Source organism: Macaca fascicularis, chromosome 19 (assembly GCF_037993035.2).
Source record: "Macaca fascicularis isolate 582-1 chromosome 19, T2T-MFA8v1.1".
Taxonomy (NCBI): Eukaryota; Metazoa; Chordata; class Mammalia; order Primates; family Cercopithecidae; genus Macaca; species Macaca fascicularis.
In genome coordinates this window covers 58,140,950-58,156,719 of record NC_088393.1, presented here as the reverse complement: position 1 = coordinate 58,156,719, position 15,770 = coordinate 58,140,950, and the positions used below count along the sequence as shown (strand labels likewise).

The following is a 15,770-nucleotide window of genomic DNA, read 5'->3' as shown; positions in this document are numbered from 1 at the left end:
TAGAGTCACGATCTTGGCCACTACAATTCTCTGCATATGTGCCCCCCACCAGACAGCGGCCCCCCGAGGGCAGGGCCCAGATCTGACTCACGGCCTAGCAGAGGGCTGGGTACAAGGGGAGTTCTGGAGTATGTCTGGGGAAGAAACTGACGGCTACACACAGAACACGTGGAATCTCCTGCCTCCTAGCCATTGTCTATGCTGTTCCCTCCGCCTGGACAGCCCTTCCCACCCTTCGCCCATCCTCTGGGGCTGCCTGGTCCACATCATCAAAACCGGGGATCAGTAATCTATGGCTCACGGGCAAAATCCAGCCTGCCACCTCTTTTTGCAAATAATTTTATTGGAACAGGCCGGGCGCAGTGGCTCACGCCTGTAATCCCAGCACTTTGGGAGGCCTACGCGGGTGGATCAACTAAGGTTAGGAGTTCGAGAGCAGCCTGGCCAACATGGTGAAACCCCATCTCTACTAAAAATACAAAAATTAGCCGGGCATGGTGGCAGGCCCCTGTAATCCCAGCTACTAGGGAGGCCGAGGCACGAGAATTGCTTGAACCCGGTAGGTGTAGGTTGCAGTGAGCCGAGATTGCGCCACTGCACTCCAGCCTGGGCCACAGAGCGAGACTCTTTGTCTCAAAAAAAAAAAAAAAAAAAAGTTTTATTGGAATAGAACCTTCATTTATGTCTTCATAGTCAAACTCATGGGGGCCTTTTGGGGGGCAGGAAAGCCCTCCAAACTGTATCTCAGTCTGTTTTTCCTTTCTTTTTCCTTGGGGACTTGAAGATACTTATGTATTATCTGTGGTTCTTTTTGTGTGACCACAGCATAATTGTGTAGCTGTGACAGAGACCGTCTGGCCCACAAAGCTGAAACTATTTACTATCGGACCCTTTACAGAAAATGTTTGCTGGCCCTTGGCGGAGATTTGAGATTGAGCATATTCTCTTCTGTGAAGCTTTCCCAGATATTTCTCTTCTGGGCTCTGACACTACCCTCAGCTGCCTCCATTCAAACACCTATTGACCTTATATCCTGATGGTCTGTATTTGCCTCCCTCCTAGATAGGGATCTTTGTGAGGAGAGAAACCATGTTTGATCTGTGTATCCAGCTTTGCTTGGCACCGAGCTGGGCACACAAATGGCAGCCCGCACACGTCTGCTGAATAAGTGGATAAAATGCACATAGATTGCCTCCCGATGAACTCCTACCCATCCCTCAAAACCCACTGCAAATATCACCTCTTTGAGGAAGTTTTTGGTGATCCCATCGGACAGAGTCCTTGCTCCTCCCTGGGCTCTCCTAGCCCCTGCTCTGTTTGTCTGGACCTCAGGAGGACCCGCTTTTCCCTCTAGACCCTCCCCCCATCTGTAGCCAGTGGAGACCTCTTGATCCCCACTCCCATTCACATGCCCCAAGGCTGGCCCCAGCCCCTACCTTGCCCGCGTAGTGCAGAACACTGAAGTCGGCCTGATCCCGCAGTTGCCTCGGCCGCTGGAACTTGGGGTGGCTGCCCTGCTCCTGGGCTACCTTCTCCACAAACGACTTGTCTGTGGCCTTCGGGAACCAGCACTCCTCGTCCAGCAGGGCCAGGAGCCCAGGGGGGTTGGCCTGGCCATCGACAGCAGGGGGAGAGTAAGTCAGATCCCCAAATATTGAACACTCAGGTGGCTGCTGATTTTTAGCTCTTAGAAGTCACACTTGGCCAGGCGCGGTGGCTCAAGCCTATAATCCCAGCACTTTGGGAGGCCGAGACGGGCGGATCACGAGGTCAGGAGATCGAGACCATCCTGGCTAACCCGGTGAAACCCTGTCTCTACTAAAAAATACAAAAAACTAGCCAGGCGAGGTGGCGGGCGCCTGTAGTCCCAGCTACTCGGGAGGCTGAGGCAGGAGAATGGCGTGAACCCGGGAGGCGGAGCTTGCAGTGAGCCGAGATCCGGTCACTGCACTCCAGCCCGGGCGACAGAGCGAGACTCCGTCTCAAAAAAAAAAAAAAGTCACACTTGGACATAAAAACAAATGTGAGAACGACAGTTACAGTGAGAGCCCTGATTAAACGAATGATTCGAGCCAGGCCCTGTGGCAGGCACGTTCTGGGCCCTAATCACCTGTGGTCACAAAAGATTGAGGAAGCAGGTGTTGTCACCTTCCTCACAGAACCCATGGGGCATCCTGAGGCCCAGCAGAGGAGGAGCTATACCGTGGTCACGCAGATGCTGGGAGAGATGGAGCTGAACCCTCTGTGGGCTGGGAGGGGCCCTGGGCTCACCGGCCGCTCGATGAGGTCGATGCAGGGCTGCAGGTCGAGGCCAAAGTCGAGGAAGGTCCAGGGGATCCCCTCACGCTGGTACTCCTCCTGCTCCAGCACGAACATGGTGTGGTTGAAGAGCTGCTGCAGCTTCTCGTTGGTGTAGTTGATGCAGAGCTGCTCGAAGGAGTTCAGCTGCAGGGACGCAGGACAGATGAGCCGGGAGGATGGAGAGGGACAGAGACCCAGAGACAGGGGACAGAGACCCAGAGAGGGGGGAGAGAGACCCAGAGAGAGGGGGACAGCGACCCAGAGAGGGGGAACAGAGACCAGAGAAAGAGGGACAGAGACCCAGAGACAGGGGACAGAGACCCAGAGACAGGGGGGACAGAGACTCAGAGAGAGAGAGGGGGACAGAGACCAGGGAGAAGGGGAGAGACCCAGGGCTTCAGAAAGGACCAGGACCGGAGTGAGGAAGTCGGCATCCCCCTCCCAGCACGAGGGCGGACCTGGAAGATCTCAAAGCCCGCGATGTCCAGGATGCCCAGGAAGGAGGCGCCTTGGCGGGGGCTGCGGTCCAAGGCCCGGTTGAGGCGCAGAACCAGCCAGCGGAAGAGGCGCTCATAGGTGGCCTTGGCCAGGGCCTCCAGCGCGAAGTCAGCCTGTGGGGCAGGGCTGGTGGTAAGGGCGCAGCCTGCACATCGGCAGACTGAAAGACGTCGGAGGTGGACCGGGGAAGGGCCCCCAGCTCATCCCCCTTAAGGTCGCCTCCCAGCTCCTTGACCAGAAATACCATCAAGAACGATGCCACGAACAACAGGCAGACATTCCTGAAGTCCGACTGTGCGTCAGGTACTATGTGACGGGCTCGGGTGTGTCAGCCCTTGAATCCTCCCCTCACCCCTCAAACCAGTTTCTACTGCACAGCGGTTTAGAGCGTGGACTCTGGAGCCAGACAACCTGGGTTTGAATCCCAGCTCTGCCATTTGGGGGCTGTGTGACCTCAGGCATGTGAATAAACCTCTCTGTGCCTCAGTTTTCTCCTCTGTAAAATGGGAACTAACAACAGTACCCCAGCTGAGCTTGAACCAGAGTCAGTGTGGCTCCCAAACTCCTCTTGTCCCCCACAGCATCTACTTCATCTGGGCACCTCACTGCCCAGCCTAGGGCCAGCAGAGGCCTCTGCCCAAAAGCTGGATTCCGAAACCCTCCCTGGCCTGTGGTCGTTCCACTCCACCCTCCCTGCCACCACCCTGGTGTGAGCTCCCATGATTGCCAAGACTCTGGCTGCAGCCTCCTTAAGTCTCCCTGCCTCTACCTGCATCCCTGAACCCAATTCTCCATGCAGCAGCCAAGGGGATCTTTCTGTGAAAGACAAACTGAATTAAGCCACTCCCTGGCTTAAAACCTCACTGGCCTCCTATGTACTTTGAATAAAACTCACCTCCTTGCTGTGGCCCCTAAGACCTTGCATGATCTGCCCCTTGCTGATATTTCTGACTGTGGATTCACCCACCCTCTCTCCCTTCCTCTTTAGCCTCACTGAGCTGACCTCCTTCAATTTTTTCTTTCTCTTTTTCTTTCTTTCTTTCTTTTCCTTCTTTCCTTCTTTTTCTTTCTCTCTTTCTCTCTCTCTCTTTCTTTCTTTCTTTTTCTTTCTTTCCTTTCTCTCTCTCTCTCTCTCCTTCCTTCCTTCCTCTCTCCCTCCCTCCCTCCCTTCCTTCCTTTCTTTTCTTTTTTTTTTTTGACAGAGTCTCGCTCTGTCACCCAGGCTGGAGTGCAGTGGCATGATCTCAGCTCACTGCAACCTCTGCCTCCTAGGTTCAAGTGATTCTCGTGTCTCAGCCTCTCGAGTAGCTGGGACTACAGGCGTGTGCCACACGCCCAGCTAATTTTTGTATTTTAGTAGAGATGGAGTTTCACCATGTTGCCCAGGCTGGTCTTGAACTCAATCTGTCCTGAGCTCAATCTGTCCTCTTTGGCCTCCCAAAGTGCTGGGATTACAGGCGTGAGCCACCACACCCGGCCTCACTGACCCGCTTAATGCTCCCAACTCCCCAAGCCTGCTCCACCCCCAGGGCCTTTACACTTGCGGTTCCGTCTGCCTCAAACCGTCTAGGTCTCACCTCGAATGTTATGTCCTTAGAGAGAACTTTCCTGACCAACCACACCTCCCCTTCATAGGTGCTCTCACCATCTAAAAGCATCCTGAGCTTTTGTTTTCTGTTTTTCTAGAATACCATGTTGCATTTATATCCTGTTTTTTCAAATTGTTAAATTTTTTAACTTTAATTTTTTTAGAGACAGTCTCACTTTGTCACCCAGGCTGGAGTGCAGTAGTGCAATCACGGCTCACTGCAGCGTCAAACTCCCGCGCTCAAGCAATCCTCCCACCTTGGCCTCCCACAGTGCTGGGATTACAGGCGTGAGCCACCACTCTCAGCCACATCCCGTTTAACTTTTATTATCCATGTCCTTACTATCACTTGAGGTCCCTGAGGGCCTGGTATTTGTCTTGACTACTGCTTTTATTCCTGGCACCTAGACCAGGATCGGTAACGGAGTGGGCACTCAGCAAAAGTCTGTTGCGTGGTGGGAAAAACGGCATACGCGGTTTAAAGACCCAGGGCCAGGGTGCCTGGCTCTTCCTGTGCCTGCCCACTGCCAGCCCTGCCTACCTGTTCCTTCGTCTGGGCTTTCTGCACGTAGTCTCGGCCAACTTTGATGCGAGGCGTGAGCAAGGCTCGGGAGAAATCCGTCACCCCCAGTCCCAAGAGGCGGCAGAGCTTCTGTGCAGCTGAGGGCGAGAGGCACCAAGATCCAATCAGCACTGGGAAGAGGCGCTTGCTGCCCAGCAAGGGAGAGGGCACCGTTCCCCACACTGCTGGGGGAGCAGAAGACGGGTCCTGCCTTTCCCAGGAGAGGCATTACGAGTCCCAAAAGTGTGTACGTTCTCTGCCCAGCTGTTCTCTTTCCAGGAACCAGAACTGGCAAAATAACCCACACGTGAGCAAAGACTGCACCATGAGGATGTTCAGAGCAGTGTTGTTTATAATCGGAGAAAACCAGGAAACAACCTGAGGGCCCAAGAAGCGGGCGTTGGTTAGATGAGTCGGGCTTCGTCCATTCGAAAGAATATTCTGAATGTGTTTTTTTTTGTTGTTGTTGTTTTGTTTTGTTTTCGAGACAGAGTTTGGCCCTTATCACCCAGGCTGGAGTGCAGTGATGCAATCTCAGCTCACTACAACCTCCGCCTCCCTGGTTCAAGTGATTCTCCTGCCTCAGCTCCTGAGCAGCTGGGATTACAGGTGCCTGGCCCATTTGAAAGAATGTTCTGCAGTCACTAAAAGCTACACTGGAGGCGGGCACGGTGGCTCCTGCCTGTAATCCCAGGGAGGCCCTTTGGGAGGCCAAGGCAGGCAGATCACCTGAGGTCAGGAGTTTGAGACCAACCTGGCCAACATGGTGAAACCCCGTCTGTACTAAAAATACAAAAATTAGCTTGACATGGTGGTGCATGCCTGTAATCCCAGATAATCGGAAGGCTGAGGCAGGGAGAATTGCTTCAACACGGGAGGTGGAGGCTACAGTGAGCTGAGATGGTGCCACTGCACTCCAGCCTGGGTGAGACTTCATCTAAAAGAGGAAGGATGGAAGGGAGGGAGGGAGGGAGGGAGGGAGGGAGGGAGGGAGGAAGGAAGGAAGGAAGGAAGGAAGGAAGGAAGGAAGGAAGGAAGGAAGGAAGGAAGGAAGGAAGGAAGGAAGGAAGGGAGAGAGGGAGGGAGGGAAAAAAGGAGGGAGGGAGGGAGGGAGGAAGGAAGGAAGGAAGGAAGGAAGGAAGGGAGGGAGAGAGGGAGGGAGGGAAAAAAGGAGGGAGGAAGGGAGGAAGGAAGGGAGGGAGGGGAGGGAATCCCAATACAGTTCTGTCTAAAAGGAAGGAAGGAAGGAAGGAGGGAGGGAAGGAGGGAGGGAGGGAAGGGATCTCAGTAGAGTTCTTGTGAATAACCTGAAAATTATTTCCAAAGCATTCAGGGGGAAAAAAAGCAGGTTTCAAAACAGTTTGCAGGGTCTGACTCCAGTTTTGTAAAACAAATGAGTAAGTGCGTGTGCACGGCACACCTGCCGGGTGCCTGTGAACAGAGCCCCCAGCTGCCTCAGGTAATGCTGTTACCAGCAGCATCATGGGGTAATGCATCCTGTCCTCCTATCTTCTGTGCTGTGCAGCTTTTAGAAATGAGCCCGTCGGATTTCATAACCAGGACAGAAAGCTCTTGCTGTCTCCAGGGGAAGAGGGGGTGAAGCACCATTCCATCTCTGTGACAATCTATATCCACAGTGATACAGACACGGAACAAAGCCCAGAGAGACACATCCCAAAATGTGAGCAGCAATTATCTCTGGGGGCATGATTACGGGTAATTGTCTTTCTTTTTCTTCCTTTTTTTTTTTTTGGAGACAGATTCTTGCTCCGTTGCCCAGGCTAGAGTGCAATGGCATAATCTCGGCTCATGGCAACCTCTGCCTCCCGGGTTCAAGCAATTCTCCTGCCTCAGCCTCCCGAGTAGCTGGGACTATAGGCACTCGCCACCATTCCCAGTTAATTTTTGTATTTTTAGTAGAGAAGGAGTTTTGCCATGTTGGCCAGGTTGGTCTCGAACTCACGGCCTCAAGTGATCCACCCGCCTTGGCCTCCCAAAGTGCTGGGATTACACGTGATTATGGGTAATTTTCTCTCTTCCTTTCTACTTTTCTGTCATGCCGATTTTTCCCCTTCCAGCTTGTATTATTTTATAATAATAAACATAGCTATTTCTATTTTGGTTTAAAGTAGGGGATATTGACTATAATTCTGTTCTTGAAAGGCAAAAAGAAGTGTCTCTGCAGGGCGCAGAGGCTGGAGAAGCTATGCCAAATGCTAATGGTGGCTCCCTGTGGGGCGAGAGGGTCTGGGAGGATGGGCTCCTGCCGTTCCCCTCTGTCGTGCTGCGTGGTTCACTTTCACACTTTCAGAATCAGGAAAAGAGCGGTCGATGTTATTTTGGCAAAGACTCAGCAAAAAGCAGGAAATCGGCCAGGTACGGTGGCTCATGCCTGTAATCCCAGCACTTTGGGAGGCCGAGGCAGGCGGATCCCAAGGTCAGGAGATTGAGACCATCCTGGCTAACATGGTGAAACCCCGTCTCTACTAAAAATACAAAAAGTTAGCCGGGCGCAGTGGCGGGCGCCTGTAGTCCCAGCTACTCGGGAGGCTGAGGCAGGAGAATGGGGTGAACCTGGGAGGCGGAGCTTGCAGTGAGCCGAGATCACACCACTGCACTCCAGCCTGGGCGACAGAACGAGACTCTGTCTCAAAAAAAAAAAAAAAAAGGAAATCAGAGTGATCCTGGGATGGAGACAGGTGTGGCTGGAAGAGAGATGCTTTCTATGTGGGACAGGGGTGCAGGAGGGCTGGGCACCACCTGGGCGGGGGCTGGGGGTCGTGGGCAGGCAGGCCGGGGGCAGTACCTGTGTTGTCAGGCATGGTGGCTTGATCCGTGTTCCGTTCCCTCTTCAAGGCAATGTTGCCGAACTGCAGAACTGCTGAGACCATCCGCAGCATGGCTGGGGACACAAGGACAGAGGTCACGTGTGGCTCTGGACCCTGATGTTTGGTCTTAACTGGCCCCTTAAAAATGTAACTTAAAAAGCTTAAGGCAAATTATATCACCACCCCTCAGCTTAAAATCCACTTGTGGCCGGGCGCGGTGGCTCAAGCCTGTAATCCCAGCACTTTGGGAGGCCGAGACGGGCGGATCACGAGGTCAGGAGATCGAGACCATCCTGGCTAACATGGTGAAACCCCGTCTCTACTAAAAATACAAAAAACTAGCCGGGCGAGGTGGTGGGCGCCTGTAGTCCCAGCTACTCGGGAGGCTGAGGCAAGAGAATGGCATAAACCCGGGAGGCGGAGCTTGCAGTGAGCTGAGATCCGGCCACTGCACTCCAGCCTGGGCAACAAAGCGAGACTCCGTCTCAAAAAAAAAAAAAAAAAAAAAAAAAAAATCCACTTGTGGGCTCGGCATGATAGCTCACACCTGTAATCCCAGCACTTTGGGAGGGCGAGGAGGGAGGATCGCTTGAGCCCAGGAGTTTGAGATCAGCCTGAGCAACAGAGCAAGACTCCATCTCAAAAAAAAAAAAAAAAAAAAAAAGACTCCATCTTTGACACTGGGCAGGCCTTGAAATATGTGAACAGATCAGTGAATTCTGGTTTGAGTTTATTATATCTGAGGTTTGCCCTATCGCTATGATACTTAACCAGTGTCTGCTTACGTTGTGTATTTTGTGAAACAGTGCAAATAGAATTTAAAAGGACTTAGGGAAATGAACGAAGGTCTACAGTGATATGGAAAGACTTCTACCACAATGAGTGAAAACTAGCGGCTTACTGCTATCTATGTGCAAAAGGGTGGAAATATAAAGTATAGTCGATTCTTGTGACTTGCACTGGTTAGCATAGGTTAGCATAGGTTTATGAATGTAAATACTTATGCACAGCACACATACAGAAAGGGACACATACTATAGACGTCCAGCTCCAGGAACGTTTACAAAGCCAATGTGTCTGTGGAACCGGCCTCTCCAAAGCCCCCTTCCCTCACTGAACATGGATGAATGTCACAAACACACGGTCGAGTGAAAGAAGCCAGGTGAGAAAGTGCACACCATGTGATTCTATTTGTAACAAATCCAAGAAAAGGCAACACAACTCCATACTCAGAAGTTGGAATAATGGGCTGGGCGTGGTGGCTCATGCCTGTAATTCTAGCACTTTGGGATACCGAGGTGGACAGTCACGAGGTCAGGAGATCGAGATCACCCTGGCTAACACGGTGAAACCCTGTCTCTACTAAAAATACAAAAAAAAAAAAAAAAAAAAATTAGCCGGGCGTGGTGGCAGGCACCTGTAGTCCCAGCTACTCAGGAGGCTGAGGCAGAAGAATGGCATGAACCCAGGAGGCAGAGCTTGCAGTGAGCCAAGATAGCGCCACTGCACTCCAGTCTGGGCAACAGAGCGAGACTCTGTCTCAAAAAAGAAAAAAAAAAAAAGAAGAAGAAGTCAGAATAATGGTTACCTTGAGGGGGTACTGGTGGTGGGAAGGGACATGGGGGGCTCCCGGGTGCTGGATATATAGAGTGTTCCCTCCCAAAACTCCCCCAAGCTGGATGCCAAGGGCTTGTGCTCATTTTATTGGTGTATATACTGTACTTCAACACAAAGGTGGCTTAGAAAAAGGTGTGTGTGAGTGGGGGTGGGAGGTCGGCATTTCTTCTGGAATACTCTTGCCAAAAACGTGTAACTAGAATGTAATCGCAGGGAAACAAACCCAAATAGAGACGGAACAACCAGTCTGTAATCTTCCAAAGTGTCAAAACCATGAATGATAAAGAAAGACTCAGGAAGAGTTCCAGACTGAAGGAGAGTAAAGAGATGTGGGCCGGGCACAGTGGCTCATGCCTGTAATCCCAGAACTTTGGGAGGCCGAGGCGGGCAGATCACAAGGTCAGGAGATCGAGACCATCCTGGCTAACACAGTGAAACCCTGTCTGTACTAAAAATACAAAAAATTAGCCGGGCGTGGTGACGGGTGCCTTTAGTCCCAGCTACTCGGGAGGCTGAGGCAGGAGAATGGTGTGAACCCAGGAGGCGGAGCTTGCAGTGAGCCAAGATTGCGCCACTGCACTCCAGCCTGGGCAACAGAGCGAGACTCCGTCTAAAAAAAAAAAAAAAAAGAGATGTGATGACGAGGAAAAAAAGAGAGCAAGAGGGCTAGGCACAGCGGCTCAAGCCTACAATCCCAGCATTTTGGGAGGCTGAGGCGGGTGGATCACCTGAGGTCAGGAGTTCGAGACCAACCTGGTCAACATGGAGAAACTGCGTCTCTATGAAAAATACAAAATTAGCCGGGCGTGGTGGCGTGCACCTGTAACCCCAGCTACTCAGGAGCCTGAGGCAGGAGAATCACTTGAACCCGGGAGACAGAGGTTGCTGTAAGCCGAGATCAGGCCACTGCACTCCAGCCTGGGGAACAAGAGCGAAACTCTATCATGCGCAAGAGAGAATTTTTTTTTTTTTTTTTGGAGCTGTGGGACAACTGGTGTAAGGTCTGTGGACTGGATAATGGTACTGTGCTGAAGTCGATTTCCTGGTGACACTGCGGGTCTGTGGTTGTGTAAAAGAATGTTCTTAGGAAATACATACTGATGTTTTCAGAGGGGGTGGCAGGATGAATAACAGCCCCCAACAATACCCATAACCTAATCCCTGGGACTTGTGAATGTGATCTTCCATGGCAAAAGGGACTTTGCAGATATGATTAAATGAAGGATCCTAGGCCGGGCGCAGTGGCTCACACCTGTAATCCCCACACTTTAAACGGCCAAGGCGAGTGGATCACTTGAGGTCAGGAGTTCAAGACCAGCCTGGCCAACATGGTGAAACCCCGTCTCTACCAAAAATACAAAATATAAGCTGGGTGTGGTGGCGAGCGCCTGTAACCCCAGCTACTCGGGAGGCTGAAATGGGAGATTTGCTTGAACCTGGGAGGCAGAGGCTGGAGTAAGCTGAGATTACACCACCACACTCTGCTCCAGCCTGGGCAACAGAGCTAGACTCCATCTCAAAAAACAAAAAAACCCATAAATAAAGAAGGACACATCCTCACAGACCCACAGCACATCTGGCCCAGCGAACTTAGTGATCATTCCTTAACATCAGCTTAGACCCCGTCCAGACCTGGCTTCCCTCAATGGCCTTTAAAATGGCCTCCTGGCCGGGCGCGGTGGCTCAAGCCTGTAATCCCAGCACTTTGGGAGGCCAAGACGGGCGGATCACGAGGTTGGGAGATCGACACCATCCTGGTTAACACGGTGAAACCCCGTCTCTACTAAAAATACAAAAAACTAGCCGGGTGAGGTGGCGGGCACCTGTAGTCCCAGCTACTCTGGAGACTGAGGCAGGAGAATGGCGTAAACCCGGGAGGCGGAGCTTGCAATGAGCTGAGATCCGGCCACTGCACTCCAGCCTGGGAGACAGAGCGAGACTCCGTCTCAAAAAAAAAACAAATAAAATGGCCTCCTGCAGTTGGCTTACGAAGCTGTGTTTGTGCCAGGCCCCGGGGTGCCTCTGATGCCCTGAGGACTTGGCAGTCAGCTCTTGTTGCTGACATCAGACTCGCCCATCACTAGCAAGCCCGGCCTGCGGACGCCTCATGTGAGAGGCCGGCACGCCTCCCTGTGTCCCAGGCTACCTGCTGAACCTCTCAGCATGGCATTTATGGTGCCAAGGGCTGGCAGCTGGAGATGTGAAGTGGGGAAGGAGATGGATGGACACCCTGCATTGATTGGCCCTAAATGCTTTCTGCCTTGGGCTCCCTGTGGGTGACACTGAGGTGTCCGCCTCTCTCTCTGGATCATGGGCTGGCTTTGGGGTCAGATGTGGATTCCACCACGGCTCTGCCTCCTCCTCCTGAATTGGGGTGAGTCCCAATTCAGGGTCAGGGAGGGTCAGGGAGGTGACAGGACACCCCACCTCCCTGACCCTCTGTCTCTTGTCAAAAGAAGAGTCTGTGAAAAGGTTACCAACTCCACCCTTTGTAAGCAAAACACAGAAAGCAACTGTAATGAGAGCTCATTCATCCGCCACATCAGTAAACACAAAAAAGCTTCCAGCCATGGTTGCTGCGTGCAGGTGGATACACAGGTGCTCCCCATATATGGCTGGAGGAACTGGAAACTAGCGCCACCCTGTGGATGGCGACGAAGTAGATTCTCTGCAATTTAAAAAATGCTCATGGCCGGGCACGGTGGCTCACGCTTGTACTCCCAGCACTTTGGGAGGCCGAGGCGAGTGGATCACAAGGTCAGGAGATCGAGACCATTCTGGCTAACACAGTGAAACCCCGTCTCTACTAAAAATACAAAAAAATTAGCCGGGCGTGGTGGCGGGCGCCTTGTAGTCCCAGCTACTCGGGAGGCTGAGGCAGGAGAATGGCTTGAACCCGGGAGGCGGAGCTTGCAGTGAGCCGAGATCGCGGCACTGCACTCCAGCCTGGGCGACAGAGTGAGACTCCGTCTCAAAAAACAAAACAAAACAAAAATGTCCAGAATAGGCAAGTCCATAGAGACAGAAAGCAGAGGAGTGGTTGCCAGGGGCTGCGGACAGGGCCTGGCAGGATAGCTAAGGGGCGTGTGTTATCTTCTTGGGCTACTGAAAGTGTTCTAAAAGTGACTGTATGATAGATGCACAACTCTGTGAATATACAAAATTCTATGGAATTGCACAGTTTAAATAGGTGAATGGTGTGACATGTGAATTATATCTTAAAGCTGTTCAATTCTTTTTTTTATGCTGAACACAAACAAGAATCACAAATCTCTTTGGACACGGCATTTCATTTCTTTTCTTTTTTTTTTTTTTTTTTCTGTTTTTGAGACAGAGTCTTGCCACCACACCCATCTAATTTTTGTGTTTTTAGTAGAGACGGGGTTTCACCATGTTGGTCAGGCTTGTCTCGAACTTCTGACCTCGTGATCCGCCTGCCTTGGCCTCCCAAAGTGCTGGGATTACAGGTGTGAGCCACCGCGCCCAGCCGGCATTTCATTTCTAAGAATTGTACCTAGAGGTCTGTTTCCACATGAGCACAAGAACCTACTTACAAGGATATTCACAGTCACTTGTTTGTTTGTTTTGGGCCCAGAATCTCACTTTGTCGCCCAGGCTGGAGTGCAGGGGCGTGATCTCAGCTCACTGCAGCCTCCACCTCCTGGGCTCAAGCGATCCTCCCACCTCAGCCCCCCAAGTAGCTGGGAGTAAAGGCGCCCACCACCACGCCCAGGTAATTTTTTGTGTTTTTTGTAAAGACGGGGTTTCATCATGTTACCCAGTCTGGTCTCAAACTCCTGAGCTCAAGCAAGCTGCCTGCTTTGGCCTCTGAAAGTACTGGGATTACAGGCACGAGCCACTGCGCTGCCTTAGCATTTTTTTTTAAATTATTCCAATAGTAATGGAATGGAAACAACCTAAGGCTCTATCTGAAAGGGACTGGTTGAAAGAATCATAGTTTTATTTAAACAATAAAATCTTACGCAGCTGCAAAAAGGAGTGAGCTCCATCTGTACATTTTGAACCAAAACTATGACCAAAATATACCAGTCAGTAGGAAAGGGCAGTGGGTGGGTGGAGGGGGAGGGTGGTCCAGAGCATCCTTCCATGGGTGAGTAATTTGTGTCTTTGTTTTGGGGTTTTTTGAGATGGGGTCTCATTCTATCACCAGCCTGGAGTACATGGTGCAATCATAGCTCACTGTAGCCTCCTACTCCTGTACTTAATCCTCTCATCTCAGCCTCCCAAGCAGCTAGGACTATAGGTGTGCACCACCACACCTGGTTAATTTTTTTTTTTTTTTTTAATTTTTAGTTGAGACAGGGTCTCACCATATTGCTCAGGCTGGTCTCAAACTCCAGGCCTCAAGTGATTCTCCCACCTCGGCCTCCCGAAGTGTTGGGATTACAGGAGTGAGCCTGTAATTTAACTCCAGCACTGCCTGGCCCAGACTAAACTAGGCCAGAGTGCTGGGCCAGGGTCCAGGGGGGTCTCCAGTGGAAGGGTAGGGAGCCAGCTGGAGCAACCAACATGCAGGAACTTTTTTTTTTTTTGGATGGAGTCTCACTCTGCTCCAATCTGGAGCGCAGTGGTGAGATCTTGGCTCACTGCAACCTCTGCCTCCCAGGTTCAAGTGATTCTCTAGCCTCAGCCTCCCGAGTAACTGGGACTACAGGTGCACACCACCATGTCTGGCTAATTTTTGTATTTTTAGTAGAGACGGGGTTTCTCCATGTTGGCCAGGCTGGTCTCGAACTCCTGACCTCAGGTGATCTGCCCGCATTGGCCTCCCAAACTGTTGGGATTACAGGCATGTGCCACTGAGCCTGGTCGGAACTTTTGAACCAACAGAGAAATCGCTTCACGTTTTTTTTTTTATCACCACAGTGGTGTTGACAGCTGAACATCAGTTGTGGGGCTAGAGAACGCCTCCTCTTAAAGAAAAATAATATGTGTCTTTTCTTATATTCCTAAAATATTTCTGGAAGGAGACACAAGAAGCTTAACAGTGGAGAACTAGGGCCAGGGAAGAGCGGGAAGGCTTGGTTTTGTCGGTACGACCTTTAGCCACATTCAGGTTATGTCACTACATGCATAGGTTGCTGCAAAGTTTTTATTTCTGAATTCCAAAAATCAGAGCTGCTGCCCGCACCCGCCACACAGCAGGGCAGCTGCCAGGAGGGTCACATGAGCTCATGGTGACAAGAGGCCAGGCAGGACCTAAGAGGACAGGCTGGGAGGCCCAGGTCCCCATTGCAGTCACAGTCTGAATTTGTGTGCCAGCTGCCCAGCTGCGGAGTCATGCAGGCCGGGGAATTATGCAACCATGGTTGGGAAATGCAGCGGGGTGGGGGTGGGAGAGGCCCGAGACCCTGTGTCAATAGGCCACAAGAGGCCCGGCTGTTTGCAGCCTGGGTAGACAGCCAAGCTAAGCTCCATTTCCAGCCCTTCCAATCCGGCCCTGGAGCCAACAATAGCTCCTGGGGCCTCCCACAGCGCCAGAGGCCAGAGGCCAATTAGACCCAGAGGCAGCCCCGGCTCAGCCCCGGAAACACCTAAAGGGTTTTCTTTGGAGGGCTTGGTTAAAAGAATCATAGTTTGTGCAAACAATGAAACATTATGCAGCCTCTGAAAAGGCGGAGGTCCACCTATGTACTTGTTATGGACTGAATCATGTCGACACCACCCCCACCTAAAAAGGTATGTTGAGGATCCAAACCCCAGGACCTCAGAAGGTGACATTATTGGAAACAGGGTCATTACGGATGTAATGAGTAAAGATAAAGTCATACCGGAGTGGGGTAGGAGGCTAGGTGTGGCGGCTCATGCCTATAATCCCAGCACTTTGGGAGGTCGAGGCGGGAGGATCACTTGAGGTCAGCAGTTCAAGACCAGCCTGGCCAACTTAGTGAAACCCCGTCTCTATTAAAGGTACAAAAAAATTAGCTAGGTGTGGTGGCGTATGCCTGTAATCCCAGCTACTTAGGGGGCTGAGGCAGGAGAATTGCTTGAACCCGGGAGGTGGAGGTTGCAGTGAGCTGAGATTGCGCCATTGCACTCCAGCCTGGGCGACAGAGTGAGATTCCATCTCAAAAAAAACAAAAAGGTTGCGGGGGCAGGGGAAGTGGGGATTTTGGACACAGATGCACACACAGGGAGCTGCCATATGAACACAAAAGCAGAGATCGGGTGATGTGACTATGAACCAAGGAACGACAAAGATTGCCAGAAAACTACCAGGAGCCCGGGGAGAGGCCTGGAGCCGATTCTCCCAGGACCAACCACCCTTGCTAACACGATGATCGGGGAGAGGCCTGGAGCCGATTCTCCCAGGACGAACCACCCTTGCTAACACGATGATCGGGGGAGAGGCCTG

At 51.8% G+C, this 15,770-nt stretch overlaps 1 protein-coding gene across 14 annotated transcripts in view; it reads right to left on the bottom strand.

The window, feature by feature from the left end:
• Positions 1-15,770, bottom strand: part of MYH14 (myosin heavy chain 14) — a 104,142-nt gene that overhangs the window by 59,112 nt on the left and 29,260 nt on the right. For all 14 annotated transcript variants that reach the window (XM_005590000.4, XM_005590002.3, XM_074024375.1 and 11 more), the window contains 5 exons: positions 7,756-7,851; positions 4,929-5,047; positions 2,760-2,912; positions 2,272-2,445; positions 1,437-1,610 (listed from right to left, as the gene is read on the bottom strand). In XM_005590000.4, coding sequence (XP_005590057.2) covers positions 1,437-1,610; positions 2,272-2,445; positions 2,760-2,912; positions 4,929-5,047; positions 7,756-7,851 — 716 coding nt within the window. The remainder of the gene's footprint in view (positions 1-1,436; positions 1,611-2,271; positions 2,446-2,759; positions 2,913-4,928; positions 5,048-7,755; positions 7,852-15,770) is intronic.